The sequence below is a fragment of the Marmota flaviventris genome, chromosome 8 (assembly GCF_047511675.1).
Source record: "Marmota flaviventris isolate mMarFla1 chromosome 8, mMarFla1.hap1, whole genome shotgun sequence".
Classification (NCBI taxonomy): Eukaryota; Metazoa; Chordata; class Mammalia; order Rodentia; family Sciuridae; genus Marmota; species Marmota flaviventris.
This window is the reverse complement of record NC_092505.1, coordinates 111,704,003-111,720,594: the sequence shown is the minus strand read 5'-3', so window position 1 is coordinate 111,720,594 and position 16,592 is coordinate 111,704,003. Positions and strand designations below refer to the sequence as shown.

The 16,592-nt window shown below is 46.8% G+C and overlaps 1 protein-coding gene and 1 pseudogene across 2 annotated transcripts in view; one reads left to right on the top strand and one right to left on the bottom strand.

The window, feature by feature from the left end:
- Positions 1 to 1,144: 1,144 nt before the first annotated feature.
- Kcnab1 (potassium voltage-gated channel subfamily A regulatory beta subunit 1) overlaps positions 1,145 to 16,592 on the bottom strand; it is a 302,880-nt gene continuing 287,432 nt past the window's right edge. For both annotated transcript variants that reach the window (XM_027934029.2, XM_027934030.2), the window contains exons 12-14: positions 14,336 to 14,456; positions 10,432 to 10,520; positions 1,145 to 2,915 (exon numbers count right to left, since the gene is read on the bottom strand). In XM_027934029.2, the coding sequence (XP_027789830.1) occupies positions 2,826 to 2,915; positions 10,432 to 10,520; positions 14,336 to 14,456 (300 nt within the window). In that variant the 3' untranslated portion in view covers positions 1,145 to 2,825. The remainder of the gene's footprint in view (positions 2,916 to 10,431; positions 10,521 to 14,335; positions 14,457 to 16,592) is intronic.
- LOC114091373 (dnaJ homolog subfamily A member 1 pseudogene) lies at positions 8,094 to 8,699 on the top strand (annotated as a pseudogene).

Below are 16,592 nucleotides of genomic sequence, written 5' to 3'. Positions count from 1 at the left end.
CTGACTGGATGACTGCGTGGGCGGACGGAGCACATCACAGTGACAGTGGTGTCTGCCTGCTGCCGGGTGCCCGTTGCACCTTGCTACTTTATTTCTGTGTGTAAGTTGTAGGCTCCATGTTTCTGGACAACAAGGAAGACACACACACACCCATGGATGGATCTGGGCGCTAAGGGCTTGTGGACTGGTAGTTAACGGAGGGTCTTCTGACTATAGGTAGACTTTCAGGAGGTGTTAGAGACCAGCTTCTCATTGGCCTTCGCAGGTTTCCCTTGCACCTCTTGGACTTCTTCGTCTTAGCTAATTCCGGAATTTGGATTCATATTCAAGCATTTTTAATTTAAAAATAGTCATATAAAATTACTTTTACATAAAACTTAAAGTTTAAAGGAAAAAATGATTCTTAAGGAGCATTGGACACAGTGTGTAGGCTCTGGGCCTGGGGCTGCCACCAATGGGCTGTGTCTTGGTGGCTCCATTCATCTCCTGGCCCACTCTCCTGGTCAGAGGTGACGTCACAGAGCGCCATTGTTCTCAAAAAGTTGCCATCTACCTCTTGACTTTGCCACTCTGTTCAGGAGATGGAGTGTGTGTTCCCGAGACGGGAAGCCAGGCACACGATGTATCGTTTCATTTCTCCTGCTAGAGATTTCAGTGTAGGGATTGCTGCTACCCAGGTGACCTTGCAGCTTTTCAGAATATGTTCTCTGTCAGAGAATTCTTTCCAGAAGAGAGAAAAGGAAAAAAAAAAAAAGTATTTGGAATTCTTCCTTAGGGATCTAGCCGAAATGTGTTATCTGCAGTACTGACCTTAGCAGATGACTTGGATATAAAGAGCATGGCTATTCTGCAGCTCAGCAGTAATGTTTACATTTGGTTTTGATTTGCAGTTCCTTCTAGGTGGGCTGGAGAGCTAGCTCTAATCTAGACCCTGTGGGAAAGCAGCCATGTCCCCCGTGCAGGAGAGGACAGTTTGGGTTAAGCCTCAGTCTTCTCTGACCACTTCAGTTGCAGCTTGACTGACAACATAATTTATTTAGGTGATGATTGCCAATTTTAAGGTGACATTTTACATGTACTTTATATATATGAAGAACATACCTATCTATAATGAAAGATCAGATGAAAACTTGTGAATTGCACACAATGCTTTTATTAATCTAAGCAATAGGTTAAACTGCGTTTCCCATCAGCACTCGGCTCGTTTACACATGCAGTGGTTCACTGGATAGACTACACAATGAACAACTGGGAAAATAATCCATTTCCATCCTTCATGTGGTGTTCACAGGCAAAAACTCCAGACTGCTTATGAAACTACAGGCAGTAGTAATGAAAAAAGTATTTTTTGGTGTCTTCGCTAACATTTTAAGATTTAGAACTTGACCATGAAATACATATTTGGAAATGATAGAAAATAGTATTTTAGGATGATGCCTTTTTTTTCCCTGTAAATCTCAAAGTGATTTCTATATGGGAACAGATGTGTAGATGGTTAAAGAACCACATGTGTGTTGTCCCCTTATCCTCTCACCTCTTTTTTTTTTTTTTTTTTGCAGTACTGGAAGTTGAACTCAGTGCCTCATACATGCTAGGCAAGTGCTCTACCCCTGAGTTAACCCCCCAGCCCGGTTTTCTTCCCTTTTAAAAGATGTCCACACATCCTATTCTTAGTTTTTCTCAAGTGGGTGTTAATGGTAAGGAGCAACTAGTGGCCAGGCTGGATGTAGCTCAGATTCTGAGTGCAGAAAGGCTCAGCCCCTTTGATCCGTGCATAGAGCTCTCATGCATAAAGTGAGGTGCTTATAATGTGGTTCTGTTTGCTTTCCGCTGGGCAGGTTAATTTCACCCAGCATGTTCTGAGGTGACATAAGGTTTTTCAAAAAGCCTGTGATTTACTTATAACTCCTCAAAAATACCAAGATGTAAAATCCCAGTGCTAAACAGTGAACATTTGCCTTTCTGGGTATTTTACAGATTCACTTAGAAAACTGAGCATGTGTATATTTATTTTTGAAGCCTAAATATTTATACTTGAAGTTGTGCCTATAAGCAATTGAAAGTATAAAGCAGGTTTTAATAAAATGTGTAGAAAATGAACATGTAATTGCAGATACATTTTATTCAAAGCTGTTTCCCTAGCAGTGTATCCCTCCCTTTCATAGATTCGCCACACCGTCTGGTTAAAGAGTGTGGCACTCACCTTCCCACCGTCTCTACGGGTGAATGGACATAACATTAGAATTCTAGTAGACACGTTGGATAAACTAGTACAGATCCAGGCTACAATAAATATTTAAAAGATAATGAAAGCAAATGCTTAGAACTTTTTGTTATGACAAGTGAAATAAAACTTGCTCATATCAATATGAAGTGAGGAATAAATGTAAAATTGTTTCTGCTTTTTCTCCCAAGCAAGACTTCTGACTGAAGATCTCCTGATTCTTATGCAATTCAGTTGCACCTGGATTGTTTTCTCTTGAAAAAATATACCTGTATAGCCTTCTTTAAGTTAGCAAATGCCCGAGGGCGGTACATCATTTTCCCCAGTACTCTTTCCATGGCCTAAGCAGGAGGCGGAGAAGCAGTGCAGGGGCAGGGACTTCAGTCCTAGGTAAGAAAATAGAATGGATTTTCTTGGTTGTGAGTTTTCTGATGTGCTTGGAATTCAGGTGCACAGTGGCAGCGACAGCAGACACCTCAATCCAGGGAATCTAGAGGTTGAGCAGCGGGCTGCTAAGTGGTTCAGAAGAGTGGCTAGGAACTTCTGTACAGGGTACAGACTGTGATGTGACCCATGCAGCTTCTGTGGCTCATGCATTGCCTTAGGATCTATAGTCCTTTTTGCTGTAGGGCTTGTTGCGCAGTATGTTATCAATCTCATTGACCACGTGTGACGTCATCTTTGGGAGAACCTGGGAGCAGGGGAAGATGTACAAAGGACGCGGTTAGGACTGGTGAGCATCTGTTTTGTGCTTGGTGCTGAGCAGAGTCATGTGGACTGGCATAGGTTCATAACCAAGCCCTCTGCTGCACCAAGCTCCTTAAGATTGGGTCCCATTTATTGACTGAGAGTGAAGGCTCATGGGAATAGAGGGCAGCTCTGTCCAGTAATAACATGTGAGCATGGGTATGTTTTCTAGTGACTGCCTTAAAGTAAAAAAGTTGAAATTAATACATTTTTTTACTCCTTTGTACCACAGTAGTATTATTTCAACATGAAATCATGTAGAAAAATAAGATACCTTGTTTTGGGGGGTACTCTGCCCTTCAGATCCTGGGAACATTTTACACTTAGAGCAGATGTGCATTTGGACTCGTCACCTCACCTTTCTTAAACTCAACAGCCACCGTGGCTGGAGGCTCCTGTGGTGGACAGCACTGCCTGGAGACAGGAAGGGCTCCTCCAGCTAGTGTTTGGAGCCCTGGTGAAGGATGCCAGGGCTGACGGGCATCCTAGGAGGATGGAAGAGCACGGCAAAGTGGAGTGGAAAGACAGACAGCCGGTGGTGGCGGGTGGGAAGGTAGAAACAGGAGTGGGAAGTGGGTCAGAGCACCATTCTAAGGAGTAGGGATTTTACCCCCAGGGCAGCGTGTAACCTCTCCTGGGGCTTCTGGCTTGGGAGGGACCTGGTCAGACACTGGAGGTGGTTTGAGGAGTAAGTTGGAGGAGACCAACGGGGGACGATAAGACAGTGGCAGGGGAGTGGATCTCAGAGGCTCAGGATGGTGTGGGTTTGAGACTGACTGGAAGGAGTTTGGTGCAGATGGATGAGACTGGCACCAAAGGAGAATTCAGGGAATAAGAAGTTAGGCAGGGTGTGTTGAGGTAGGAAGTGACTCATGGGCAGCTTGGGACCTTTGCCGGACTGGAGTGGAGGACGGATGGCTATTCACACGGTGGCGCACTGAACCCCAGGGAGAGCCAAGCTTGCGCAGGGCCAGCGTTTACCATGAGAAGTGGGCCGAGGACACTCACAACCCCAGGACAAGGAACACAGACTGACCCCTGCCGGGATGGTCTGACCCTTCGTGGAGACGTGGTGGAAAGGCCACTGTGCCGGCCGGTCTGAGGTTTGGCCTCAGCCTTCCTTTGCGCCATCCTGCTGGCCAAGGTGACCTTGTCTCCACTCGCCTGTCCTCAGCGGCCTTAGGGTTTGGCCGAGACTGAAACTGTTGCTTCTGGTTAACGTTTTCCTGTCCAAAGCGAAGGAGTCTGGTTTCCCAGCAGCCCTGGAGCCTCCGAGGCTTTTAACACTCCAGTGTGTGATTTTAGAAGTGAGATTCCAATGGACTGAAACTTAGAAATTGGATTTTTGGGAAGTTTTGTGTCTAAAATGGCTGTGGGCTAGCCACATGAGGAAGAAATAACTCTTCATTTGTTATACCAAGATTCATTTCAGATAGAAAAATAAATTTAAATGTCAAAAAAGAACCATAAAAGTATGTGGGTAAGACACAAAAATATATATTTATAGTTTTATAAGACTAAAATTTTGAAGAGGAGCTATACTTTAAGAATTTTATATGAGATCACCAGGGTGTTTTTTTTTTTTTTGGTGCCAGCAAACAGTTTACAGCATCTCAAACTGCTGTTTGGTTTGACAGCCATTCAGGCTGGCAGTCTGCCCTGGCGTTAACTGGAGTGAGGGAGGTGGGGCTGTCACTGCTGTGGCTGGGGACCAGGGCAGGCCTCCCAGGCCCAGGGGCCTGAATGTGGACCTTGGGTGGATAGGCTTTTGCTGGGCAAGGGTGGTGGTCACTGTGGAGAAAGAGGACTCACCGCTTTCTGGGGAGCAAAGTGCTTCCTAGAGGCTGGAGAAGGCCCCAAGGAGGGTGTGGACAGTGTGGTGGGGCCATGAGGCCTGGATGTGGGGGCCTGGCTGCCCAGGCCTTGGGGTGCAATTCTGTCTACCTCAGGTGGGAGTGGGGAGGCCGGGGACCTGGGCAGGAAGCTGTGCTGTCTCCATTCTCCCACCTGCCGAGGCGCTATTTATTTCTCCCCTCCACTTTGGCACACCTAGGCCCATTCCAACCTTTGGAGCAGCTCTCCTTCCCGGCCTACTGGAGGTTGCCTCTCCCTGCAGCTGGCAGCGGCTGGCACGCCATGCTTTCCACCCTGCAGCCAGTCCTGCTTCTCGGACACATGCAGTGCAGGGGGCCGGGTGGTGGGTAGGAAGGGTGGGTTGGCAAGCCTTTGAGCACAGCAGCCCCGTCCTGCTACTGGGCAGAGCTGTGCTGAGAGGAAGCACTTTGGGAAGAAGAATAGCTGGGAATGTGCCCCCTCCCCCGCTGCCTAGCACGGTCCTGCAGCCTTCAAACCTCAGCCAAGCTCTGGGATGGAATGTCACCCTCTGTTAACATGACAAGGAACCTAATTCCTTCCTCCATGTTGTCTTTCCTAAACCTGGGGGATCATCCCCTCTCCCCTCCCTCTCGCCCCTTCTTTGTTCTGCTTCCGCATGGTGGCCATGTGGTGCTCACGTTCAGATGGAAGCACGTCCCTTTTAGAACACTCCAAAGGCCCTCTACCTAGGATAGACTCTGACCCCGGGGTCCCACAGGAGCTGGACCGCCTGCCTCTCCTCTTCAGTGGTCCCCCGTCCTCTTTGGGGTTACTGAGTTAGCCACACCAGCCTGAGGCCAGCCGCTGCTGGGGGAGCCACTTCCCTCCAGTGCAGGCCTTTGCACTGCTCTGCCCAGGCCTGGAGGACACTCCTGGGCTCTCACGTGCTTTCACAAATGTGTGATAAAGGTGAACATATCCCAGAGGGGCCTTCTGCAAGGACATTATTTAAAGTAGGTCCACCATTTCTCCATTAGGCCATTGCAACATCCTATTTATTTACTTACTATCTTTTTCACAATTGAAGCAATTTTGTATGAGTATTTTTCTGTCTCCTGTTGGAACATGAGCCCCTTGGAGAGTGGGTAACATGTTTTCTGTGTCCTTTGGTATTGTCCATGCCTGGCACATAGTAGGCCCTCAGAGACATTCTGTGTGAAGGGATAGATGCCTTAACTCTCGGGCTCCCGCTTGCTGGGCAGAGCCGGTGCTCCATAATTATGAATGGAATTGAAATCATGGAGTTGAATTTTTGTTCTTTTGTGTACAAATCATTCCCCATCCCCCCATCGTTGTGTGGCTTTAGCTCTGCCCAGTGCGTGGCTGAAAATGAGAGAAGGTGGGTGGCTAAAAAGAAGGAGCTTATTGGGGGCCAGTGTTGTGGCTCAGTGGTAGAACACTTGCCTAGCTTGCGTGAGGCACTGGGTTCGATCCCCAGCACCACATAAAAAAAAATAAATAAAATAAAGGCATTATGTCCACCTACAACTTAAACAAACAAACAAAAAAAAGAACTTAAAAAAAATGTGGAGATTCATTAAAAAAAAAAAAGAGGGAGCATATCCTGCAGGGACCCCACAGAATCCAGGAGGAAGTGTGGGGTTGGGCTCTCAGAAGGATTCTTTTTTTTTTTTTTTAATATTGTTTTAGTTGTAGATGAACACAATATCTTTATCTATTTAGTTTTATGTGGTGCTGAGGATCGAACCCAGTGCCTCATACGTGTGAAGCAGGCGCTCTACCACTGAGCTACAGCCCCAGCCCTCAGAAGGAATCTTGGAAGCAGAGATGGAGGTGATTACCTTGCTATATGAGACGGGCAGGCAGCCTATAGCATTGATCCCCTGGCATATTGTGGCCTGCTTTTTTTTTGGTACCAGGGATTGACCCCCAGGGGCACTTAACCGCTAAGTCACGCCCCCAGCCCTTTATATACTTTTACATAGGGACAGGGTCTCACTAAGTTGCTTAGGGCCTTGCTAAGTTGCTGAGGCTGGCTTTGAACCTGCAACTCTCCTGCCTCAGCCTCCTGAGCTGCTGGGATCACAGGCATGCACCACAGTGCCCGGCTTTGGGCTATTTTATAAAGGGTTTCTAAGCACTGATCGTTTGTCCCTAGCTCCACCTGTTTCTCTCTAGGAGAGGTAACAGGGCTGTATGCTTGTTCAGGAGCAGTGGGGTGGGATGAAGCCGGGAGACTGAGCAAGAGGGAGACAGAAGCCTGGCCCTGGCCTGCTATCAGGTAGTGGTCATGGCAGGGGTAGAGGCGGCTCATTCCTAGGGCCTTCAGCAGTCGGGCAGGACAAGACTGAGAGCTGGCCTGTGGGGAAGGGAGTGGTCATAGCTGACCAACCCCACTTTATCACCAGATAGGAGGCCTGGAACATCTGCGTCCCACCGCCCGCTCCTGCGCCTCTACAGGCTGGTGCAATGCCTGGACTGCAGGGCACCCTTTGGCTCGTTGGGGACAGCCCTAGGGAGGGAGATGGTCCTTCTGAATTTGCTTCTAGGGAGATGTGATCCTGGAAGTCCAAACTAGAATTTTGAGCCAATTTCTCTTAGAATATGGAAGTATTCATTCACTTGACAGGTATTTCTTCACCGATAGCCAAGGGACGTGTGGTGTGCAGGAGACCAGCCAGTCGGTCAGTGGAGAAGTGGGAAAGATGCGAGCCTCGTGGTTACACGCTCCTTCCTGCTCCCCCACATGGGCCTGGTCCCCTCACCTGCTTCAGAAGATGGAGAGTGAAAGCACTTAGTGTGACGTAGGGTCAAGCCTAACACCCCCGTCAAGAACTGAAAAGGGCTTACCAGGAAATTGGCCTCGAAGTACCACCTGGTAAGAATCCAAATGAAGGAGAGAAGCTTAGACAGATTTATGGAGACTGTGAAGTACTCTCTGGCGCACAGAAAAGGGAATTAAATAAGGAGGCCCGGCAATGTAGGAAGGTAAGGCGGTGGTGGTTTTGGCTCTCCCATGGACACCTTTGACAGGTTTTTGGGGGAGGAGGAGGAGGAGTGCAGGAAGGAGAGGCCAAAACATCACGCACAAGCGCTCAGTAGCGTTAGATTCATGTAATGGTGCAACAAGGAAAGTGGCTCTTCCAGAGATCGCGGTTTGTGACAAATATGAAGGCCAAGGGGGTAAGAAAGAAGCAGCTGATTGCTGTCCCAACGTCCCAGGTACTGCAGTGCAAGTAGGAACTGTGAGATATAGGACTGGAAGATCAGCAGAGTCAGGCAGTGCATGGGGTGCCAGGGCCAGGGGAACGGGTCAGTCCCAAAGACAGATGTAAAAGCTGCAACAGAAGGAAGCTTCTAGAAGTTCCTATTGACAGAGGCATGAAAGATGGACAGAAGAGAACATTCCATAGAGAAGGGACCAAGAGCCAGGATGGAGCAGGGAGATGGTCTCCTTGTGGTAGACCAGAAGGACCTGCTGTTTTCACTCCATGAGGAGGAGACCTTTTTGCATGTCAGACACACAACTGGTTGAAGCATCCTGTGGCTTCCAAAAGCCAATATCCAAACTCCAGTCCTCACCCCTCATCCAGGTCAGATGGTGGAGCATGGGGATATAAAGTGTGCTAGATGAGGGTAGGCCAGGGTGTCAGAGTGTTTGGAAAGGGTCGCCTCATCATCCAGTGTAAAGCAACCTTTCCTGAAAATGGCTTTATCTCTCCTGAAAATCTCTCTGCTGGAAAAACTACCTGAGAGAAAGGAGGAGACTCATGAAATGGATCAGAAAGGGCTGGTCGACTTTGATTCCAATCAGAAAAGACGATGCCGTTGTACTGGAGCACAGGGGACGATGCACTCATCCCAGAGAGGGTGTTCAGCTCGAACCTCTTGATGGTGCCAGTAGTGCAGTAGCGCATGTGAGTGAAGGGCTCTGGTCCTAAGATGCGCTGCTTGCTATTGCTGTTTGGTTTGGTTTTGATACCAGGGATTGAACTCAGGGGCACTCGACCACTGAGCCACATCCCCAGCTCTATTTTGAATTTTATTTAGAGACAGGGTCTCACTGAGTTGCTTAGTGCCTTGCTAAGTTGCTGAGGCTGGCTTTGAACCTGTGATCCTCCTGTCTCAGCCTCCAGAGCTGCTGGGATTACAGGTGTGCTCCACTGTGCCCGGCTTGCTATTGTTTTCTTTTAATTGTTTTTGTTTTGTTTAATATTCTATAGTAGTGACTTAAAAGTGAAACGAAGAATAAATGCAAATACAAAAGCTCTGACTTCACCCTGTATGTACAATGACTTCATTGTGCAAGAAGTGGTTTAATACCTGTAAAAACTACTTAAAAAAAAAAAACAACAAAAACCACAATTGTCGTAGCATCTGCTAGGCATAACTTGTAATTGATTTCAGCTGTGTATGTGGACAGATTCAGACTGAAATGCCAGCTATGTCTTGATTTCAGAGTACGACCCTTCATTGTGAAGCTATGAAATTAAACTGGTATTTAATTGGCAGTCAGAAAAAGCTTATTTTGTAGAGGAGTGTTGCTCTGTCTAGTTATTTGAATTAAGCAGGACTCATGTCTCAGCAATGTGTTGCCTCAGCTGTTACTTGAAGGTAGCATAATGTATGATTTAGCTTGTGGTTTTGGTGAAGAAAGGATACCTTTCTGAAGAAGGGTTTGTGATGATATGCTGCTTCTTAAGACTCACACTTGTAGAATTGCATTCCCTTCTGTTGTGCCATTTTTTAAAAAAATGTATATAGACACACACATATATATATAGAAAACTATGGTGACTAGTCCTGGTTACATTATTTTCTCTTCTCTTTGGACCATGGTAAGCCCTCATAGTGAATTCCAGAGCTGGGTCACAGACATAAAAGAGAAGAGACCTGTACATGGAGAGGTAGTCTGCATGTCGCATTATAGGAAGGTGTTCCTTAGGTATGTCACAGGCTTACTTTAACCCATACAGTTACCTTGGGCTCCAAGGTAACTGTATGTGGTGTTGGTGGTCTGGCACATGTATGGAACGGCTTTAATTGCATGTTGAAAAGCCATCAATCATGCTTAAATCTGGATATCAGAATTTAAGCAATTCTTAAAACATATGAATGTCTCCTTAATATGTTGATTACAAACCAAAAAAGAAAACAAACAAACAAAAAACACAACAACCACCTGGAAAGGAAGACACAAGTCTGTGTCCCCAGGGGCCTAGAAGCAGTTACAGCAATTCCATTGTCCTGAATGTAGGATGAGGAGGAAGAAATGCAGGGAGCTTGGAGATCTGAAAGGCGGGCTTGGCACACAGGTGGTTGGCAATAAACATTTGTGGAAGGAACAAGTGAATAAGTGGTGTTTGCCGTGCCCCTTGCCTGTCACATTTCAAGCTGGTCATTAGGCAAGCTTCATGTTAGGGCCTGAGGTCAGTTGCCAGGTGCACCAGGGAGCACATCCCTCAGAGATAGGCCCTGATGAGAAGCGAGCTCTGGGAATTTTGCCTGCTGATCAGCAGAGGACCACTCTGGGTCTGTGAACCCAGGACTTGTTTGTTGCTTCTTATGCCTTTGTGCCCACCCCCAGGACAGGTGGGAGAGACAGGACCCGCGGAAGGACTTGCCTGAATGGCACCGAGGTTTTCGATGAGCTGCTCGGGAGTGGATGATCCCAGAAGCACGGAGCTCACACCCTCATTCCTCAGGCACCACGCTGGGAAGAGATGAAGAGGATGTGGGTCAGGGTGTCACAGAGCTCACGATCACTGATGAGCCTGCGAACACCAACTATAGCCAAGCTGGTGGCAGCTAAAACTAACTTTTCCTGTGGAGGATACACAGTGCTCTGGGGCTAAACACCGAACAGCACCCCTGCTGCAGAGAAGGTGGATGGAATCTGTGCACCTGCCTGTGGGTCTAGGGCTCTTTTGCCTTCCACCTGTGGCTTGGCCCCAGTACAAGGGTGTCTGTCCAGCTGCCCACCCTTGAAGCACGTTCTTCTCCTGCCTTAACATCTGGCGCGTGCTCTTGCTTTCCTCCTCTGTTGCCTGTGGTCCTCCTAGACCCCGGGGTCTGGTCCCTTCATTTCCACTTACCTGCCAACCTTCTCTGACACTCCTGTGTTGATTATCAAATTACCCTTAAACCCTTAAAGCCCCACTTTTAATTTTTCTCTTTCTGCTCTGGGGACTATTATGGTTTTCTTAAAGTTTTTTTTTTTTTTTAATTGAGGAAGAATTTACAAGCCCCAAAAGTTATGTATTTAAAGTGAACATCAAATGCTTTTTAGTCCATTGCCTGCAATGTGGGGCCTATGTCCTCTGCCTCACTGCCTGGACACCCTTTGAGATTCCCCAGGGGGACTGCCTTCCTCCCCAAGTCCTACCTGAATTGCAAGTGGGGTTGGGTGCCCTGCTCTTCACTTCCCTGGCTGCCTGTTCCCTTCCCAGTACTTTGACACTGTATTAAAACCATCTGTTCTTGTCTTGACTTGCCCACCAGGCTGTGAGATGGGCTAATTGGTAGTTGGATGCCCAGCATCCTGCTCAGCACCTGGCACATAGTAGCACTTATTAAGTGTTTGTTGAATAAACAGGCACGGATCATTGGTGCACACCCTGGCACTTCTTCTGCCCCATTTGCTCCAGGCCCTGCTGTCTGCCGACTGATAAGAGTCACTATGCCCGGGCCTTTTATGGCAATCACTGTCCTTTCCAGGCGGTCAAGAGAGTGCTCTGTGAAGGTAGCAATCCAAGTGATCTGCCCTGCCCCCCTTTTTTGGCTTCATTATTTCCTGTTTGCACTTATAACTCTCCTTGGCCCTAGTGGTGCTCTGAGTCTTTTGGGGCCCTGGGCAAATCACTGCTCAGAGCTACCTGATGTCAACAGCAGCTGGTTCCCCTGCAGGCTGCAGGGCAGCCAACTCACCAGGCAGGGCTGGCTAGCCCTGTGGCGCCACCTGCAGGTGATTCTGGGGACTAGCATCCTGCACCACAGTTAACAGCAGGCACATTCAGGGTGCTTGCTTACTGCAGCCAGGATGGGTGTTGGCCTGGGTGCAGGTGTGACCTGGGGATCTACTAGTTTACTTCTTGCCGGAAGAGCTCCCCTCCCACACCGTCCTTGCAGATCAAAGATTTTATGGCTGGATATCACTTCCCTTTTGGTTCTGAAAGTTCTGTGGTTAAAACCAAAACTACTTGTTTATAAAGAAAGAAGAAAAAAATGACAGGCAAGAAAGACATCTGGGGGCATAGAGGGGGAAAAGGGAAAAAGCATGTTTTAATTTAAGTCAGACTTGTGCAGAGGATCTTTCCTGTATGTCTAACAACCAGTGAAAGTCTGAATTTTGTGAAGATTTCCTCCAGGAAGACGGTGTTTTTCCATCTCTTTCAGAACTAAATTTAAAGCAGTTGGTCTTTGGTGTTCTTGCGAAATTGGTTCCGGGCACTCCCCTTCAGGACACGAAAATCCCAGGACATTCAAGTCCTTTGCACAAAATGGCAAGCATCTGCACGCACGTCCCAGGTGCTTTAGGTCACCTCTAGCTGACTCTTGTACCTAACACCATGCGCGTGGGTGGTCAATGGGTGCAGAGACAACTGCTTAGTTCATATTGCCATCAAGAACACACTGATTGCAAAATGCATTTCTCTCTGCATTTACTCTGGCCACACGCCAGGCTAGGAGCGGGGAGAACATCAAGTCCAGGGTGTCTAGTACATCTTCCTCACCACTTACTGAGCAGCTGCCTACTCCTTGCTTTACATATACAATTTCCTGCAACTCAGCAAGTTTGTAAGAAATGTATTGAAACCATTTTATCAGGTTGAGTAACTTGACTTGGTCAAGTGACTGGTATGTTTTACTTTGCTTGTTAAAGCTGTAGAGATGTAGCTAGTCACATTAAATATATTCTTTATATTTACTTATTTTTTATGGTGCTGGGGATCAAACCCAGGGCTTTGTGCATGCGAGGAAGGCACTCTACCAACTGAGCTATATCCCCAGCCCCTATTCTTTGATTTTTAAAACTATTTTTTTGTTGTTATTTTTTATATAGTAATGGGGATTGAACCCAGGGCCTCCTGCATGCTAGGCAAGTGCTGTATCATTGGGCTATCTCCCCGGCTCTTCTATGATTTTTTTTTTTAAAGATGGGATTAAGCAAGTCATATTTAAGCATATGATATTTCCTCTCTCTAAAACCACCTCCCATTTCTGTTTTTCTGTTGCTGTTAACTGCAACTAACATTTTTCTGACTTCTAACCTCAGAAGGGTCAAGGCACTAGCAAATGTTCTATTGGATTATTTTACTTGTGTAGACCTTATCACGGGCTTTGGGTCATTGTACCTATTTGCCCCAATTCCTGCCATTCCTTCATCCATAGGATATTTTTTTGGGGAGTGGCACGCATTTTTTTCCCTTTCTCAGTTACCATGTGAATTCTAGCAAGTCCTCGGTCTATGTATGTGAGCTAGGGCTACCGGAGTGCACCTCGCAGGATTGTTTTAATGACTGAGGAGATGAGACAGTGCATACTAAGTGCTTGTTGTGCTGCCTGGCAAATACCTGCAGCCAGAACTGAGAGCCAACGCGTCTTTCTGCCCAAAGTGTACCCATTAACCACGTGGGACTGTTGAGTGCTTGAGATGCGTGGAGCCTGAACTGGAATGTGCTGGAGGTGTAAAATATCTCAGTCATTTAAAGAAATGTATTACAAGCTGAAATAACATGTACTGTATATTGTAGTAAATAAAATCCATTATTAAAATAGATTTCACCTGTTTCCTTTTTCATTTTTTTTTTTTTTTTGGATACCAGGGATTGCTGTACCACTGAGCCACATCCCAACCTTTTTATATTTTTAATTTTGAGACAAGGTCTCACTAAGTAGCTTAGGGCCTTGCTAAGTTGCTGAGGCTGGCCTTAAACTTGCCATCCTCCTGCCTTAGCCTCCCGTGCTTCTGGAATTACAGGTGTGCACCACCATGCCCAGCTCTGTTTTATTTTTTAACCATGGGTCACTAGCAACTTGGAAATTGAGTATGTGGTTTGTATTATCTTGCTTTTGGACAGTGCCATCCCATGTGGCTTTCAGTTGTGACCAGTGACCCTGAACTTTGATGCACTCCATGTACAAAGCCACCTCTCTGGATTAGGGAGCCCTGGGCCTCTGTAGCAGTTTCTCACACCAACCCTGGCTCTGCCTCAGCAGGGGAGGAAACCCGACCAGTGGGAAGTGGGTGTCACTCCACAGTTCACCTCTGACTCTGGTGAGGACGCCTGTGTTCCCACTGATCTCCTCTCATCTGAACTGCGTTCTAAGGGGCGGGGGAAAGAGGCGAGAAAGTGTTTTTGCATATAGAAAGTTCTGGGGAACCTGGAGGACTCACTTTATGTTGTATTTAGCAGGAATGTAACGCCTCTGAATCTGCCCCTATAGGAGACAATTCTGCGAAAAAGGGCTGTAGGTCAGCAGTAGAAAACAGGGAGACCCCCCAGACACCCCCAGCAATCTCCTCACCGACTGCAAGCTGAGGCAGTGTGCACCCCAGGCGCTCGGCGATGGGAGAGAGGTCCTTCAGCTTGTTCTGCTGCTTCCTGCCTTCCTCACTGACGATCCTTTCCTTCAGCCACTGGTAGCACTGCGGAGAAGCACAGCGGGAAACATTTCAATGATGGTGTCTGGTGGGGGCATGACCTCGAGGGTCATAATTCAACCAACTACAAGACCCTCAGTGAATCCCGGGTCGTCTTGACCCCTGTGCTTTGCAGTGAGAAGATGCTTATGTTTCTATGCAAAGAGATGTTCCCATGACCTTGATCCTGTTCCCTGGTTCAGAAGATCAACTTCCACTCATGTTCACCATGCAAGTTGATCAGAGGGCACAAAGCTCTAAAAATACGGACACTGAGATGTAGGCAGGTGGACCCTTGTCTGCCCAGGAAAAGAAAGGCTTAGTAAGATAGCCCAGTTTTAGAATGTCGCAAAAAAAAAATGGAATTGACATTTTACCCAGGTCTATGCTGTTTCCCTGATGGAGAAGGCGGGGTGCCAAGTTTTCTGTTTAAACAAACAAACCACCTTACATTCTCATCTCCTCTCCTGCCTGGGGTCCACTCCTAACCTCCACCTCCTTGTTTAAGGAGACTGACTGGTGGCTTCCTGGGCTCCTAGAAGCAGATGTAGTATACCCAACAGACGTCAAGCACATTTAAAAATTCTGAACTGGGTAAAGACTTCCCCAAATGTGCTTTGCCTATTGTGTGAACTACGAAAACGTAAAGAGTAAAGGCATTTGACATTTCAAACCGGTGGGAAGAGCCTGACCCTGATCTGTAGACTGTGTAGGGAGCCTCATAAAAAGTCTTTGAGAGCTTCTCAATGCCCTACTTTCTAGAAGGCTCTGTTCTCACTATGAAGGAGGGAATAATAGTTCCTTCCACACAAAGCTAGCTCTAAGCAGCAACACCCAAAGCAAAAGAACATTAGGAAGAATGTTAGCCTGTTTTTGTGAACATAAGAGAAAGCCGTCACGCCGCGGCAGTGTGGCCCTTCTTTCTCTGTGGCATGTCTGTGACATCACTCCCAGCACAGACTGTCACTTCTGCAGAGGCAGCAGAGAGCCGTGGTGGTGGTGGGCCACAGCACCCCGTCCCCCCAGAGGGCTGCAGCCTTTTGTTTTAAGTATTCTTTTCATTATTCTAAGAGTATTTCTGAAGCAAAGGGAAACCGCCTTGTTTTGTTGTGATTTTTGGAATAATTTTGCAGATGCAGAAAGAAGGGCAAGCCGCCCCAGTGCTGTTGCCTCCTGGATCTCAAAGGCTTATGGTCTGGCTCCTCGCTTGAGAATTTGCTTGGGGAAACGGCCAATAGTTTTCCTGGCTTCTTTCAGAGGAAGGTGGCCTGGAGCTTCTCTCCAGCCATGACAGCGGGTGCCAGTGGTGGGTGGACAGCTGTGGACAATGAGCCCGCGATCGACCGCTGGCCCTCCTGGATCAGGGCACTGCCACATCAGAGAGCCCTGGATGACTCACTGCCTGTGGGAAGGACATCAGTGCTCACTGAGGCCTCAGAATGCCTTCCTGGGACCAGCGGCTCGCAATGTCGTCCAAATAGAAAACAAAACAAAAAAAAAAGATTTGCAAATTCTACTAGATAGGGCAGAGGGGTATGAGGGGAAGGGAGGGGACAGGGGGTCATTAATGATGGTGGAATGTGATGGTCATTATTATCCAAAGTACAGGTATGAAGACACGAATTGGTGTGAATATACTTTATATGTATCAGAAATATGAAAAATAGTGCCCTATTTATATACATCAGAGATATGAAAAATTATGATCTATATGTGCAATAAGAATTGTAATGCATTCCACTGTCATAAATAAAAACATTAATTAAAAATGTTAAAAATATTTAAAATTCAGTGTTTACTTTATAAATATGAAAAGTTTCTCCTTGATGTTATTCATGTCAATGAAAAAAAGTCTATCAGGTTTTTCAAAACATGTCCTTCTTCAAAACATGTCTATCATGTTTTTCAAAACATGTCCTTCTGTTTTTTTCAATCAAAAAAATATTTGCAAATTAATAGACATTGCTTTTGAACAATAGCTTTTTATTACAACTAGAAGAGTTCCTGAGGTTTCTATATATGCTGTGCACATAAAAAAATTGGTTGATTTATTCATCAATCTTATCAAACTCCTTTTTTTGTGTGTGATGCCAGGGGTCGAACCCAGGTCCTCACACATGCCAGGCAATCACTCTACCACTC